The sequence below is a fragment of the Pleurodeles waltl genome, chromosome 11 (assembly GCF_031143425.1).
Source record: "Pleurodeles waltl isolate 20211129_DDA chromosome 11, aPleWal1.hap1.20221129, whole genome shotgun sequence".
Classification (NCBI taxonomy): domain Eukaryota; kingdom Metazoa; phylum Chordata; class Amphibia; order Caudata; family Salamandridae; genus Pleurodeles; species Pleurodeles waltl.
The window spans coordinates 572,801,448-572,818,821 of NC_090450.1; the positions used below are offsets into that span (position 1 = coordinate 572,801,448).

The 17,374-nt window shown below is 45.0% G+C and overlaps 1 protein-coding gene across 10 annotated transcripts in view; it reads left to right on the plus strand.

Moving 5' to 3' along the window:
* SORBS3 (sorbin and SH3 domain containing 3) overlaps window positions 1–17,374 on the plus strand; it is a 293,967-nt gene that overhangs the window by 120,775 nt on the left and 155,818 nt on the right. For all 10 annotated transcript variants that reach the window (XM_069214033.1, XM_069214036.1, XM_069214035.1 and 7 more), the window contains one exon: window positions 5,364–5,478. In XM_069214033.1, the coding sequence (XP_069070134.1) occupies window positions 5,364–5,478 (115 nt within the window). The remainder of the gene's footprint in view (window positions 1–5,363; window positions 5,479–17,374) is intronic.

A 17,374-nucleotide genomic window follows, 5' to 3' on the forward strand; every position in this document is an offset into this window, starting at 1 on the left:
ATTAAGATTACGCCTTGCCACTTCCTGCCCCCTTGCTTTCATACAATCATCTGTGTCGCCTTGGCTATTGCCATCTGAAGTTTTTTAATTTCAGGCTCTCGCTGTCGAGTCTGTGATGCTTTAAACAAAATAATTTGACCACTGGCTGTAGCTTTAAATGCATGCCATACATTGAACAGAGATGCGGAATTCTGTTTAAGCTGAAAGAACTCCTGTATGAATTTTCTCATATCTGTGACCCACTGCTGATTACTAAGTAAAGATCTATCGAACTGCCGTCTGGGTCTCTCCTTGCTAGCTGCCTCTAGTTCTGTCGTCACCATGACCGCTGAAGGGTCAGAAAAAGCGTTTGCACATATATGCGAACCAGCCTCCTTCAACATACAAGAAATTAGAAAAAAGTCTATCCGTGAGGCAGTTTTATAGCGGTGTGAAAAGCAAGTATATTGAGTGGCTGCTGGATATTCTTCTCGCCAAGGGTCTGTTACCTGAAAATCACTTTTTATTATATTCAAGATTCTCTTAATTTTAGGTTTTAGTTGTCTTTTTGCCCAATTAGAGATATCTAATATAATATCTTGGATATAATTAAAATCCCCTCCAATAATAAAGGGGCCCCTGGCACTCATTGCTATATTATAGAGTTGCACTAGTTGCTCTACTTCATCCATGATTGGCCCATAGTAATTGACCAGATTACTTTGAACTCCTGATTGTATGGCTTTGAGCCAGAGCCACCTAACCTTGAAGTCTCTAATGACCTCTTTTATAATCCAATCGATTCTGTTACTCAAGTATTTTGCTGCCACTCTCATTACCTGCTCAGATTAAGTGAATAGAGCTGCTGAGTACTGTTTTTGGATATATATTTTGGGGCTATTACTTTTTAGATGGGTTTCTTGAAAATAAATGACTTCGGGTTTGAATGATATCAGCCATTTTAACATTGCCCTATATTTTCGCCTGTTTGAAATTCCATTTGTATTGCAGGAAATAATCTTAAACTTCACCATATTTTTTAATTAGCTTGATAGTAGCCTTTTTCCAGTCATACTGTCTGCTACTTTGTGGAAAAACCTGAATTTTCTCAACCTTTTAGTCTCCCCTACGTGCAGCCCCTCACTCCAACCCTGGGCCCACCCCCATCGCTCCACTTCCTCCCTGAGTGACCTAAACTCGAGGCCCTCCCACCTAAGGACTCTCAGAACACTCCCCTCCCCTAGTCCCACCCAGTGATCCCGCCTTGGCTCTACTGGCCTGTTGTGCTGACCTATCCCATTACCCCTACTGTGGTGCCTTGACATACAACCGTTGACGCCAAAGCATCCTAGAGGCATCATGGTCTTTCCCTTTTTCGGATGCTAACAGACTCTAAGCATTTTTTTTCGATTGGTTTCCCTTCATCAATACATTACTACTCATACTTCCCGGGCCACAGAGCATTAAAAAAATTCCCTCAATGTCACACTGAGAACGTTTTTCCGTCTAACTCCCCCCAAACCCACCACCCGTACCTCTCTGGCACTTACTGACAGGCAGATAGCTACTGACTTCTATATCTTTATCCCCCCAATGCAATATTTCTACATCCACCTCCCATCTGTACTCTGTGTAGAATTCAGAAACGACTAGACCTCCCAACCCACCATCCGGTACCTCGCAGCCCCATACAAGCAAGCAGATAGCTACCGGCTTTTAAACCTTAGTGCAGTGTTTTTTATAACCCCCTCCCATCTGTGCTCTGTATAGAATTCAGAGATTTTTTTCCCGCCTCCACCGTATGGAATATATTAGCATGTCCTTTAAATAAAGTTTTCAATTTTGATTGCTGGACCCGACCAGCCGGTGCCCCTATATTCTGGAAAACCAGAATCAGCTCTTTAAACTCTCAGCGTCTGCGCGCTGCAAGTGCGGACATATCAGGGAAGATTTTAAATGAGTAGTTTCCCAGAGTTGCAAAGGTCCTTGCTTTAATGGCCAGTGAGAGAATTCTTTCTTTGATGCGACAATCTCCAAAGTTGACCACTATCGTGCATGGATATTTTGCACCAGCGGGCTGGATGGCTGGGACTCGATGGGCACGTGTAATGGTAAGATCCGTCCTACTATTGGCTGGGTGCGTTAGAACATACTGTTTGATCAAGTCTGAAATTAATTTAATAACTGTCTGTCCAGACTCTCTCCCTTCTGGTATCCCTGTAAACCTTAAGTTAGAATGGCAGGAGCGATTCTCAGCATCGTCGACCCAGATCTGCAAGTCGGCCAATTCAGCTTGGTATTTAACAATCAATGCTTCCATGTGAGATCCACAGTCCTCTAAGTCTGATACCTGCTGTTTGACTTCCTTAACACGAGTACTCCATTGTTGTATACTGTTGTTTATGAGGCTGAGCTGGGCTTCCGTCTTACGATTTGCTTCCTCCTCCGATAGTTTTAAAGCCTTAAGTTCACTAAGGATCTGAAGAAGCAGATTCTCTGTAGCTGAGGAGCCCTTCCCCACTTGTACTCCTCCTGTCTGATTGTGGGAAGCCCGCCCGGGATGCCAAGAAACAGAACAGGCTGAAGAGCTCATATTTGCCACTATTTTGCCAACTTCTTGGTGCCTCGCTTTGACCTCCATCTGAATTGAGTCTGGCATCGGCGAATATCTTATCGTCCCAGGAGAGATATAGGGGTCTGAGTGTCACTGAGTATTCGATAAATTATAGGGCGATGGGGACTGGTAAATAGGTACTGAGTTACATCTAGCCTGCCCCTATACTCTGTTAAACGTTCTGCTGAGAACGCTAGTTTAGGTGGTTCCTTGGGCTCTTTAGATCCGATCGTGGTGAATAGAGGATATGTCTGTAGCTGGCCATTCCTATTTAGTTGGGTGTTAGTCTGACCTTGTTCTGTCTATTCGGAGAGGCGCAAGTCATGTGGCAGGCTCTGGTTATCCCTGGAGTTCTGGAAGTGGCCCTCTGTCTGGTTACCAATTATATGTTCATTGCACTCCGATTCCATATTTGCTCCTTTTGCTTTAGAGGTAGCTTGAGAGGTGCAGGAGGAGAGTGGTGTTTGACAGCGGGGGGTGTAGAACTGGGGTGATTGAGCCTGGGCTTAAGTTTTTTTTCCTATGAATGGGGCGTTTGGTTTTTGAATTTTGTGCCACCTTCATGTTTTTGCCTGTTGGACGTGCCTTAGGCTGGAATTCCCGGGCAATCCTTTTCATAATGTTCGGTATCGTTTTCTTTAAGATATAGCAGGGCCCCCCTCCTTTTAACTACTCCCCCCACCTTTGTTGCCACAAACCGCACCCATGCCTACATGGGCGCTTCTGTAGCATGCCGAGCTGGCTAACCCTGAAAGAGGGCCTAATCCTACTCCATCGGGGTGGGGTTAATTTATGTGCCCTTATAACATGCCTCGGCCCCTCCGCCGTACTGCCTTCCGTTTGCTATGACATAGGCGCAGGTACTAGACAGGAAACAATTGGACATATACGGGGCGCCCACCGGTAGTATCTATAAAGTAGTTTAGTGGGTTGAGCGCCTCCTAAAGTATGCTGATGTTCCAAAAGCAGTGAAATGTCATCAGAAATTGTTTTTTTTCCACTCACCCCTGACCCCTGCGTCATCCGTGACCGAATGCATGCTGCTTCTCCTGACCTGCCTGACTCCAAAAACATAAGCTCCAACGCTGCGAAGGGGGGGAGTGGGACAACACGGGCTCCTCTGGGCTCCACTTGGCAGCAATTGAGCCATTCCATTACCGCCGGTGTTTTCTCCTCTGTTCCCGGCGTGAACCATCCATTCCGCATCCTCTGGCCTGCTGTTCTCCCGATGCCTCCGTCTCTTGAGCATTAGCCGCGGAGCATGATGGGAGCTCTGCGGCACGAACCAGCCCTTACATTTTTGATTTGATATAGGCAGTGCTTTAAATGGGCCGGTACTCTTCGGTACTGAGTACCGGCACTTTTTTATTTTGAGAGGGAGAGTACCGGCATATCTCAAGAAAAACGTAATACTTTTAATTGGAGAGTACCGGCACTTCTCCGAAACAAGCAGGTACTCTGGTACAGAGTACCTGCACTTCTATTTTTCCATTTAAAGCACTGGATATAGGATAAACCATACTACAACGAGCAGAAGCGTGCTCTACACTTAACTCTTTTGCGCCAAGAAAAGCATCTCAAACTTGTGGATGTACATACAAGGACACTGTGCCTGTAGAGTCATTTTTAATTCACATAACAAAAACCAAAATTTGATGAACAGATGAAAGGTTAGCAGTATTGTATTGAAACAAGACAAAGCAGCACAGTACAGTTTGTTTTATGTCGCACACTTTTTTTTTTACAAGACAAATTTCAAATTTGACTAACAGATGTACAGTCCCTGTCCCACAAGGATATCATTTTGTTCACACGATGGAATGGAATTAGAACAAAAGTCTGCATGTTCCAGAGGCAAACTGAGTTCATTTGAATTGGGTAATTATTACAATTGTGTCTCGAATTGGGGTATTTAACATGATTCCTGTCCTGCGATTCCGACTCTCCAACAGTGGAAAGTGTTCCTTCCCAAATTTGGTGCAATTACTTTTTAAGAAAAACAAGTACAATATGTACATAAGAGGTGAATGGAGGGCTATGTGTACTTTCCCACTTCTGCCTATAAAATATAAAAACACAACGTGTAATGTCCTAATATCTGACTCTATAGCTGAAAAAGAAAAAAGAAGAGCTATGGAATAGAGCTAAATGATCCAGAAATTCCAGTAGAAAATTGAGCTCAAATATGGGACTTTACCTATGCGCTGTAATAATATGTCTGAATCTGTGTTTATTACTACACTTGTTCAAAGTAACATGTTTTATTGAACTACATTTATTTTATTTTCACAGCCATGACTTATGACATGCCAGTGAAAATAAATGTGCCCCAGTAGATCATGTAATTTGAAATAAAGTTTCGAACATTTAATGCCAGAATGTACAGTTAAAATTCCACTTTTTTACCACAATACAACTAAACTGACTTAATAAAATATGGTATATTTTCTCAAAGATTATATTCCAGAATTAATTTACAAATGAATATAAGTGGGCAAGCTCCCAAGGTTTAGTTACTGTGATTCAATCTCATGCATGTGTGTAATCTATAGAACTCTGGTTTTGATGAGAGGTGGGAGATGTACCCACCCAATAAAAGCATTGGAACCTATATTTCATTCATATATATATATATTTATATATATATATATATACTTATAAAAACACACAGTTTAACATTTTAAAGTCATATGTTGGAAAAAAAACAACTTTATTAAAACAAATGTCCGTCTTTATTCTTGTGGCTTGATCCCATCTCCCTTCCCCATAGGTGCACGTGGTGCGGTACGATGGCTCGAACACTCTAAACTTTGGGTTCCTGGATGCACCAGTGACTTTGCCCAATGGAGGAGAAGCTCAGTTCCATTCATGGCCGAAGAGTGGAGGTAATGCTGCAGAGACAGGAGGATGGATTGCGGGTAGTGTACTGTGAAGGAGTGGCTTGGCTCAGGATTGAGTGTTGGCAAACTAACACACAAATACCTTACTTAGGATTCTCCATGATGGAATGAAGTGTTCAACATTAATCTGTGAGGCATGGCCTGGCCTGGTTTGGACCACGGCTGCTGAGACTATAAAAAAATAGCCCATTCGTATTTGAACTACCTAATCCCCAATCACAAACTGAAATGGGATTTTCACCCACAAGGAAACAATAGTTTTAGGATGTCCAAGTGACTAGTCGAGAGTCACAATCTTTAGGCACTGGCGGTCATACGAAAGAGGCCACTGGACACAGCTCACAGAAAGACCAATTTTAGCTTCAAATGGCCTCCAAAGTCAAACTTCAGACAGAGACCTTACTAGTGTTGGAAATGTTCTAGGACCAAATGTAAACCTGTTGGAGTATCAAGCTTTAGGGGGTCTGTATCTCAAACACCTTGTCGTGATCTTGATTTTTCCTTGGCAGGGGTGGTCACAGTGTGCCTGGTACCCACTAGGAGCATCAATTGTAACATAGAAACTGGTGTAGGTTTTAGATCCACACTTGACATGTAAATGGGATGTCCTCAAGGCCCTCCGACCTAGAAAATGGTTCAAATAGTTATGAGACCAGGGTAATCAGCATCAGCCAACAGGTTACAGGTAAGACTTATGATGAAATGGAAAAGTCATATGTATCTATCTCAGGCATTTAAAGAGACTACAGGAGCCCTCCCAAAGTCAGAGATGGTACAGTGTGGGACACTGTGATGCAGGCCCACCAGTCTGCAGTCCTGGAACAACTTCTGTAGGTCCTTGTATCTTCTTAAAAAACAGAGGTCTTCAGTTCGGTTCTGATCGGCAGGACTACAATGTCCTTGTGGCACCAGGAAAGCTCGCTTCCTGAAGACCGTCTCCAAGCAGGCTTCAGTCAACTTGGCCTTGCTGTTCTCTTCATAATGAAAGGTCAGCTTCTCTACATGCACCGGAAGTACAGCTCCCTCTTCTTCAAGGGCAAGCGAGAACACCAAGTTTCCATCATAGTCATAGCCTTAAGTGAAATAGTAGCAACAAATAAAACATCCCTCGGCGCTGGTGCAGCACAACCACATCTTGAAGTCCAGAGAAAATACATATTATTAACAACAAAAGAGTTGTACCTCATTTGGGGGTCACTGGCAGATAACCTTTGCTAACCACAAGGCAAGCATCCTTTAGAATTTAAACCATCCACAAAATAGACCAGCATACATCTTTTAATGCCTTCGTCCAGGGCTCTTGCAGTGGAAGAGAGAAGTCCGCTACTAACTGGACAAGAGATGTGAATTTTAGGAGACCCCTGCCAGGGGCTAGGTCTGTACTATACTAGGTGATCCTGAACACGAACCAGGGTGAAGAGGAGCTCTGGTACTGTTGAGGAACAGATGGCTTGGATGTGACAGAATGGGTTTGTCCATTCCCTGCTCACCATATACTTTTATGGGGGCTTCAAGGTGCAAACTTAAGTGAGAGGAGTACGTAGGTTGCCACATCTGGTGAGGACAAAGCTGGTCTGAAGAGGAGGCACGATTCTGTGCAACAACCATATCCTTTAAGGAACTCCAGGCACATGGACCCAACACGTCTAACGCCACTTTACACACAGCAAACATGAGATATACTAGGTGAAAGCAAGGTCCTGGTTAAGAGGCACTGGTTAAATTAGACCAGGGAGGACCAATAAATATGTGCCAAAGACACAAAGTTAAGCATTCACCAACCCCAGACTCTGTATACCCTGCTATGAAGATGCAGTAATCACCTTCCTCCAGTAATGAGGGTTCATTTTGGGTTTAGCTAGGTCATCAGAAACCTGTCCTCTTCTGGTGAAACATAAGTAAAAAGAATTGGAGCACCTTCATTTCACTATCAGACTATCCATTTTGCTTGGGAGAAAAACAGGTCAGGACAGAAAAAGACTATCAGTGGCAGAGTGACACTACTTCCCATGCTGATGCAGGACTTCAATTGCCCAAACTAGTCCATGAAAAATAACGTTTGGTTTATGTACTCTTTGTCTAGGAGAGTGGGCTGTGCAGTCTTTAATCTGGCTCATGCACACTCTGACTGGGTAATTGTCCATGCTAGAGTCAATAGTTTGGCCCCTCTTGTCTGCAGGATACAGTTAATGAAAATGTCTCTGGTTCCCTTACAACAGTCTTGTCTCTACATGTCGTGTCCATTAGGAACACGTACACTGGATCCATCATGTATCCATCCGGAGGTAAACTCTATTGCATTCGTTTTCAGTGTCTGAAAACACTTTTGAGTGCTGCTTTAGTGAGACCTATTGGTACCTTTATCCTAAGGTGAGCCACTTTGAGACTTGGGCGGTCATTGCCACGCGGTTACCGCCATATGGCCTCTCCGCGGTCAAAAGACCGCGGCGGCCATTCTGGCTTTCCCGCTGGGCCGGCGGGCAACCGCCAAAAGAGCGCCCGCCGGCCCGGCGGGAAAGGCCCTGCAACAAGGAAGCTAGCTCCGAATGGAGCCTGTTGGCGGTGCTTCCGTGGTCCCAGGGTCGGAATGACCCCCTTGGTCTCTTAATATATCATGTAGATATGTGTTGCCTGCCATCGTCAGGATATACTAGCATTCTAATTTAAGGGGAGTTCCCTGTTTAGTGTTGTGATGAAGTCTTGCCATTGTTTGTCTTGGCCAAGTGCCTCCCAATCAGATTATCTTCCAGCATTTCCCAAACCTTTTCTGTGGCACAGACTGCTCTCCCCTTTTTCCTTACGTAACTGAATTAGTCTCCACGTTAGGAAGATAGTTTCACTGGTGTCCATTCAGGACAAAAAGTGGAAAGCTGTCTCCTCCCTCTGGCACATCTGTTCCTTTCCTAATTGACTCATTCACTCCGCAGACTTGTTCTGAGGTCAGGTATACTTTGAGACGTAAGCTCTACTCCCTCAGCGGGGACATGAGCCAGAAGTCATCTTGTCGACAATTATAGGTCTGGCTGTCCATGTGTGTTGCACTATTGTGTTTTTGGTTGTGTAATAATTTGTTGGTGGCAGCACAAAATTGTGTTAATGGGTGCACATAGTCTCTAGAAGCATGTACTGAAATATATCTGGGCATTAACCAGTGAATCTATTGTTGAAATGTTAGGAGGGTGTTTTACAGATGGCAACATTTGCCAATAAGTGACCTCTTGGAACTGAACAGACAAGACTGGCTCTGGATCGTGCTAAGTACAGCAGTAGGATAACCATACCCTCCCTAAAACCTGAATGCTAGAGATCTAGCTGGTGTAATTATCAAACAAGTTGTTTGATAGATGCTCTTTGAAGTAAATTGACTTGATCTGCTAAGTAGGAAATTTGTCCATATTTAGCTAAAGTGGCTACGTGAGCATATGGTTGGTTATTTTACTAGCCATTGCTGGGGGGTTGTGGCCTGGGTTCATTTTGGGTCATAATAAAACATTCTAGATAAGGTGTAACATCTGGAGGAGATTTTACCACAGAATAGGGATAATGTATTGAAGAAAAATGCCACCATTTGTTTTCTTCCAGATTTTGCATTTCCTTCAGAAAGGAGAGAAGTTTCCATTACGAACCAGCTCTAAATGAGTCCCTTCTTGTCCAGAAATGATCCTGTTGAGTGATGTATGCCTTTTTATAAGCCCTGGATTAAGACAGGCAATAGAGGTGGCTTCTCGAAAATATGGGCAGGGGTAACATTGTGCAGTAGAACCTTCTGATTTGTTCTTTGAGGAAAATGATTTTAGTTAACAGTAGAACTGACTCAAGAGATGAGCTTTTAGTGAGTTGTGCACCAGGCTATGAACATGTGTGTGGACTAGCGGCGGAATGGTTGTGTTTGCCTCTCAAGGGAGTGGCTGTGTGTGTATATTTGTGTCACTTTTTAAGTTGTGCACTTTGTGTGCCAGAGTGTTCATTTTATACATTTCAGGATATCAAATGTATTTTAAAAAATCAGATAAAGCCAATCTAAATGAACTAAGCCACATAGTCAATGCTTATTCTGAAAATCTGGCATGGATTGGGATTTCCTAAACCTCAGTTGGACACTGCTGCGGTATACTTTTAAAAACACTGTTTTACAGCTCATTGGATGGCGTGGAGGAGTGTTCTTTGTTTGCTATGTGCATCCTTAAGAGGCGAGGCAGGAGTTCTTTCCTAATATGTTCACAATTTCAGGTTAGCAAAGTGCAACTGCTTGTGTGTTCCACAGTTTTGGGACACATTCAGGGGAAGGATTGTTGGATAGTTCTTTTCTGTATTTTCTCCATGCTTCAAGGTGTGGAATGCTGTATGGAGTGCGCAATCCTCTGGATGTGATGAGCACTTTACGCCAGGTAGACTGCGAGGGTGGTGAGGATTTCCTTGCTACATGTCATGATCGCTGTCTAAATGACAATAAGTATTGTTTCAAGATAGAGTGAGTGCAGAGGCACCATGACTTAAGTGATGTGTTTTCTCTAATAAAACCTGTAACAGTAATAGTGGGGTATGAGTGTTTTCTCAGTTTACATAGAAGCTGGAGCTTTAATTGGCCATCCCTTTTTAGGTCGATCTTACCAGACACTGCAAGATGTCACGGATCCACGGATTGCCTAGTATTATTAGCTTTCCAGTAACTCTCATTTGCTTCCTTTCTATTTAATGACTTCCCTTGTTTCATCCTGTCCAACTTGTGTTTGTCTTTCCCCTGGAGCATAGCCTGTTTACCATCTCTTTGATTGGCTGGCTTCTGTGCTTGCTCTGCTCGTTTTTTGGAACTACTTGTTCATAACATGGCATGCCTGGCTGTAGACACACATTCTCTGCATACTCCTGCCATTTAGTGTTTGAATCAAGTAAGTTGTTTTTCTTTGAAGAAGTTCTTCAAGTCACAGGGTCTAGGTGACTCCTTGTCTGGATGTAGACATGCATGGTTACCGACTCCATTGTTGAACTATTTTTCTCCACCATCGGGCTTCGACCTGAATCAGCTTGCTCCCAGTCTAGACAAGTCTGAAGGTACTCGCCACAGCCTAGACTCCACTCACTTCAATCCCATATCGAGAAGACTCGTTTTTCAACTTGTGGCACCGGTTACATCCTTTGGTCTCATCGACAACAAGCATCCAGGCCTCTCGGTTCTCAAAACCCTTCGGCCACAGCATGCTCTGAGCTTCCTTTAGAGAATGAAGGTCTAACAATACAGGTACCCTTAGTGTCACTCTCCGTGGGCCGACCGCCTCACTGTCTGCCACTTGGGTCTTTCGCTGGATCACAACAAGAGCCGCTGTGACTGCTGCTTTGCTTTCTGCAGCAAGAACACCTTACATTAGCACTTAGATAGACAGAGGGCACAAAACTGAACTGCATAGTCAATGTTGGAGATGCCGGACATCTTCGATGAAGCTGATTCCCTGGGTGCTGAGGAAGAGCAGGAGGGTGTGTTGGGTGAGTTTCTTAAGCTCCCACCACCAGCTCAGCCCTGAATACATCGACTCAGATGCCTCAGAGTCCGGAGAGGAGTTCTTCCAGGAAGAGCAAAAATAATCCGAGGAGGCTCCATTTACCTCAGTCATCTCCCAATCACGTGTGAAGTCCACGACATGTGTAAGCACTGTCAGTGCCCACCATCCCTTATTAGCAGCTGCATATCAGAGCTGAGCACCACCCTTCCAAGGGACGACTTCAAGCTCAGTGCCAAAACCGCCGCCACACTCTGACGCACTACCGCTCTCAAGTGCTTGCCGACAGTAAATCAAGGCCTTGGAGCCAAGGACAGGGTCAGCCAAAGCCCTCGATCATCGAAGGCTTCAGCCCCCAAGATGCACATCAGCATCAAGCCGTCCAATCAGCAGTACCTTCAAAGGCGAAGGCCCCCAGGAAACATCTGCCCTCACAGTTGAAGCAGCAGTTGGTGCCAAAGTCACCCTCAATGCCCAAACCAATGTCAGGGCACAAGCCATCATCAACACTTAAGCCTGACACTGTCAACGTTAGGATCGCCCTATCCCTGAGATGCCTCAGCATGAGCTCGATGAGAGACAAAGACAAATTGTCATCCAATCATCCACAGGAAAACTTCTGGCATCAGACAACATCCTGCCCCAGAAACGCAAGGTGGCCACTGAGGAAGTCCAGCCATCAGACAATCATGGGTCGATTTTACCCCACAAGGGGTCTAAGGACAAATCTTCTCCTCCTCATACATCACCAGCTTCACCTCCACCTCCTACACCTCCTCCTTCCCCATGTCCTATGCTCTATCTTCAAAGATCCCCGGGTCTTAGTTCAACACCGGTAGCCTAAGTCCTTATTCAAAACCAAAGGATTTTCTACTTGTATACCTTGGTGCTTCAAGAGACCCCTGGGAGGACTACGATGTGGACCCTGATACTCGAGACCCCTGGGAGGACTACGATGTGGACCCTGACACAGACCCTGATTTAAAAGATATGCCTGTTGGGGCCTCACACCTACATGGCACTACGCCCTACCACAGCATCATCCAACACAAGGCTGTCTACCATAAGGTGGATATGTACACCGCACCTGAAGAAGAGGACTTCCTGCAGGAGAAACTGTGGTTCTGTGCAGTACCTTCCAATGCTCAAGGGGATAATCAAATCCATCTCTGACACATTAAAAGAGCCAGTCAAATCTTGCATCATGTCCCACCTGACTCATTAGTGGTCACCACTGCTAGAAAATTAGTAGCAGCCCAGGCCACTGTGGAAGTGCCACCTCCTGAGAAGAAAAGTAAGTGATTCAGTGCTGCATGAAAGGGTAGCTGTAGGTGTGGCCTCGGATTGGTGCATGGCCTGTTAAGTAGGCCTCCTTTCTAGGTATGTCAGAGCTCATTGAGATTGGATGGAGGGGCTGTTGCACCATCTCCATGATCAGTACCGTAAAAGGGTGGAAGAGTTGGTAGAGGAAGACAAGGTCATCTCTAATGCCAGCATTGGGTGTGACTTAGATGCAGCTCATACTGTCGTAGAGGAAATTAACACCTCAGTTATCTTACAGCGCTACTCCTGGTTATACATAACTTTTTCAAAGTTGGATGTGCAACACCACCTCGTCAACCTGCCATTCGATGGGGAGCACCTCTACGTACCTCAGGTTGACATAATGGTTGAAAAATATTTAAAAAATACACTGGGACTGCAAAGGCAATGGGTGCTTTACAGGTCCCCTCTGGCAGATTCTTCTTTCAGAGTCAACAGTTCAGAGGAGGCTCCAAAGCCACTTCCCCAGGACCTTCCGAGTTCTACCAGAGGCAACCACAGGAATATCACCAGCAGTATGGCAGAGGTTTTACACAGGGCTGTTTTAGAGAAAAAACGCTGTAAGGGTATAGGCATTACCCCTAACTTGCCCCGCATTCCCCTGATCACACAGCACCTGTTGGGGTGGGATTTCTTCCTTGTTGGAAGCTCGCCTCCAACCAATAGGTGTTGTCCATCGTCTAGCATGACTACTGGCTAGAGCTCATTACCACCGCATCAGACTCCACCCATTGGACCCACACCCTTAGCCCTAAACATCTCACACTTCTTCAGGGGGAGGTTTAGGTGCTTGTGTCGAGAAAAAAAAACATAGAGCCAGTGCCATGCACAACACCAGGGCAAAGGCTTCTATTACCTGTACTTCCTCATCTCCAAGAAGAATGGATCCCTCAGACCAATCCTCAACCATGGTCCTCTGAATAGATACATGCTGTCTGAACACTTCCACATAGGTACCCTACAGGATGTCACTAAGCTGCTGCAGCAAGAGGACTTAATGGCCAACCTCAAGGATGCCTATGTCTACATTCAGCTTATCAGCGCTACCTCCGCTTCGTGGTAAGGGGTAAAACTATCAGTTCAATTTGCTGCCCTTTGGAGTCACCACGGCTCCAAGGGTCTTCTCCAAGTGTACAGGGGTGGTAGCTGCCCACCTAAGAAGGAAGGGAATCCACGTTTCCTCTACCTCGACGACTGGCTGATCAAAAGTGCAAGCAGAACAGAATGCCTGTAGACCTCGGCCTCCCTCCTTCACAGCATAGGGTTCACAGTAAATGCAACAAAGTTTCACTTGGAACCACTTCAGCTTCAGCCATTCTTGGTGGCAGTCCTCAATTTTGTTGTGGAAAAAGCAGCCATCAGAGGGTACTGGAGTCCAACAGATCTTGCCTCTTTTTGCAGCCACTATGTCAGAACTCAGTTCGCACTGTTATGCGCTTGCTAGGAATGATGGCCTTTATGCATTTCTGTAGTGCCCTCCCCAGGCTTTTTATGCGCCAGCTACAGGAGTGCCTCTCGATGATCACAAGCGGATGGTCACATGAACGATTTAATGTTGGTAAGGGCCAGCACCCATCACTCTGTGATGGTGGAACAACAATAACCTGTTGTCAGACAGGCTGTTCACAGACCTGATCCCTCAGGTGACCATTACCATGGACGTATCCTTAGCCGGGTAGGAGGCACACCTACACAACATAACAGTCAAAGGTATTTGCCCACTTCATCTACTGGGTCTCCACATCAACCACTACATGCTGTTAGCCATTCAACTCTCAAAACCTTTCTCCTTCAGATTCACAGCAAAATAATTCTGGCGCGTACTGTCAACATGACTGCCATGTTCTATCTGAGGAAGCAGAGGCACTCACTCACCTCCCCTGTTGGTTCAAGCAAAACAGATTTGGTGCTGGCCCATCCAACACAGCATTCTTCTCCTGGCAGAGTACCTACAGAGAGTGGGCAATAGCTTCACAGATCTGCTCAGCAGGACACAGCAACAAGTTCATGTGTGTGAACTCCACCCACAATATCTGCTTCCTTAATACCACAGGTGGTGTACATCAGACATAGACCTTTTCACCTCAGCAAAAAATGTAAAATGCCGAAACTTTGCTACCAGGTTTCCACATCCCCATTTCATGGGCAATGCTCTGTGGATGAATTGGTCAGCGATCTTTGCAGAAACTTTTCCTCCTCTTTATTGATTCCTTACGTGGCCAGGGAGGGGAGGCAAACATCCCTCATCCTGGTAGCCCCAGACAACCATGGTTCTCAACCCTGCTCGAAATGTCCATTACGAGAAGCTCCATAACAGACCGGACCTTCTCACTCAAGACCATGGCAAGGTCAGGCACCCAGACTTAAGGCAGCTCAACCTATCAATCTATCTCCTAAAGTCATAGAGTTTGGTTACCCTGGGCTGCCTCAGGAGTGCATGGGCATACTCAGAGAAGTCCATAGGCCCACCACACAGATCTGCTACGCTGCTAAGTTCAAATGTTTTGTGCACTACTCTACCTCAAACAACATTAATCAACTCACCCCTACAGTGCAGGAAATGATTTGTTACCTCCTACACCTTCAAAGGTCTGGGTTTGTTTATACATCAGTCAGGCTACACTTGGCCGCTATTGCTGCATACATGCAGTCCAGAGAACACTCTTCTCGCTTCAGCATCACTGTTATCAAAGCCTTTATGGAGAGTTCTGTCTGTCAGGCATACATTCAAGGACCAAGGGGGACAAGCTCATGTACACTTTATTTGATGTTGCTTCGCTGCCTTTCAAATGACAGATAGCAATGTCATGGAAGGCCACTGCAACACCTGCTGTGAAGCGCTGACTGGGGGAGCTTTTGAAATAGACCAAGGCATAATTAGATGTCATCACGCGGGCCTGGCTCCATAGAGGGGAGGGCTGATGGTTACTGAGTGGGATACACTTGTCCCGACACTGGAAGTAAATAATGATGAGAGTCCGCCCTGAGTGGAGAGGCATTGTGACACGTCCCAATACCTTTAAGTTGTATTGCATTGTCGTGTCTCATTGTAGTTTAAGGGCTGTACGCACTACACAGAAGGTGGGTCATGTGCACGAACGGTTCCAGTGTTTTTTCATGGTATTTTGAAACTCAGTGGTGTCACCCTGCTGCTGCTTCATTGTTTAAACGATAGTGGTGATGCATAAAGGCCCGCAACTCCAACACAATGTTTGTTTATGGGTACTCGTCCAATGTTGTTGTATTGTCTTTACATCTTTATTTTTTCTTTTGTTTCCTCTCCCTTTCTTATGCTCAAGATTTAAATGGCAATAAATAAATAAATCAAAGCCTTTATGGAGGGCCTTAAGTGGTTGAACCTTAACATTGTCCTCACTAAAATAATGGGGCCACCCTTCGAACGCATACATACATGCCCCTGTAGTACCTTTCTTGGAAACTTACCTTCCTCATCGCACTCACCTCCCATAGAGACATCAGTGAATTGCAGGCCCTCACTCTCCAGGAGCCCTTTTTCCTAGTCCACAAGGACAAAGTGCTTCTCAGAATGAATCCTACATTTTTTTACCAAACTGGTCTCTCCTTTTGATCTTAACCAATTGTTGAGCTCCGAGGCTTCTTCCGACGACCTGACATGATTTCTGAAAGTACCCTCCATGCGCGAGACGTAAAGCATACTCTCATGTAGTACATTGGCAGAACCAAATCCTTTTGCAAGACACAATAGATGTTTGTAGCTTTCTCTTAAACTTATAAAGGCCACACCATTTTAAAGGCAGGAATTGCCAGGTGTTAATGCATCTAGACCTGCTAAGCTAAAGCTAAAGAAACCTACTTCCCCTCCAGCCACAAGGAGGGCGCTACTATGGCTTTCCTGAGGAACATACTTATGGCAGACATATGTAGAGCTGCCACTTGGTGCGCTCCACATACTTCTACTAAATACAGGGAGTGCAGAATTATTAGGCAAGTTGTATTTTTGAGGATTAATTTTATTATTGAACAACAACCATGTTCTCAATGAACCCAAAAAACTCATTAATATCAAAGCTGAATATTTTTGGAAGTAGTTTTTAGTTTTAGCTATGTTAGGGGGATATCTGTGTGTGCAGGTGACTATTACTGTGCATAATTATTAGGCAACTTAACAAAAAACAAATATATACCCATTTCAATTATTTATTATTACCAGTGAAACCAATATAACATCTCAACATTCACAAATATACATTTCTGACATTCAAAAACAAAACAAAAACAAATCAGTGACCAATATAGCCACCTTTCTTTGCAAGGACACTCAAAAGCCTGCCATCCATGGATTCTGTCAGTGTTTTGATCTATTCACCATCAACATTGCGTGCAGCAGCAACCACAGCCTCCCAGACACTGTTCAGAGAGGTGTACTGTTTTCCCTCCTTGTAAATCTCACATTTGATGATGGACCACAGGTTCTCAATGGGGTTCAGATCAGGTGAACAAGGAGGCCATGTCATTAGATTTCCTTCTTTTATACCCTTTCTTGCCAGCCACGCTGTGGAGTACTTGGACGCGTGTGATGGAGCATTGTCCTGCATGAAAATCATGTTTTTCTTGAAGGATGCAGACTTCTTCCTGTACCACTGCTTGAAGAAGGTGTCTTCCAGGAACTGGCAGTAGGACTGGGAGTTGAGCTTGACTCCATCCTCAACCCGAAAAGGCCCCACAAGCTCATCTTTGATGATACCAGCCCAAACCAGTACTCCACCTCCACCTTGCTGGCGTCTGAGTCGGACTGGAGCTCTCTGCCCTTTACCAATCCAGCCACGGGCCCATCCATCTGGCCCATCAAGACTCACTCTCATTTCATCAGTCCATAAAACCTTAGAAAAATCAGTCTTGAGATATTTCTTGGCCCAGTCTTGACGTTTCAGCTTGTGTGTCTTGTTCAGTGGTGGTCGTCTTTCAGCCTTTCTTACCTTGGCCATGTCTCTGAGTATTGCACACCTTGTGCTTTTGGGCACTCCAGTGATGTTGCAGCTCTGAAATATGGCCAAACTGGTGGCAAGTGGCATCGTGGCAGC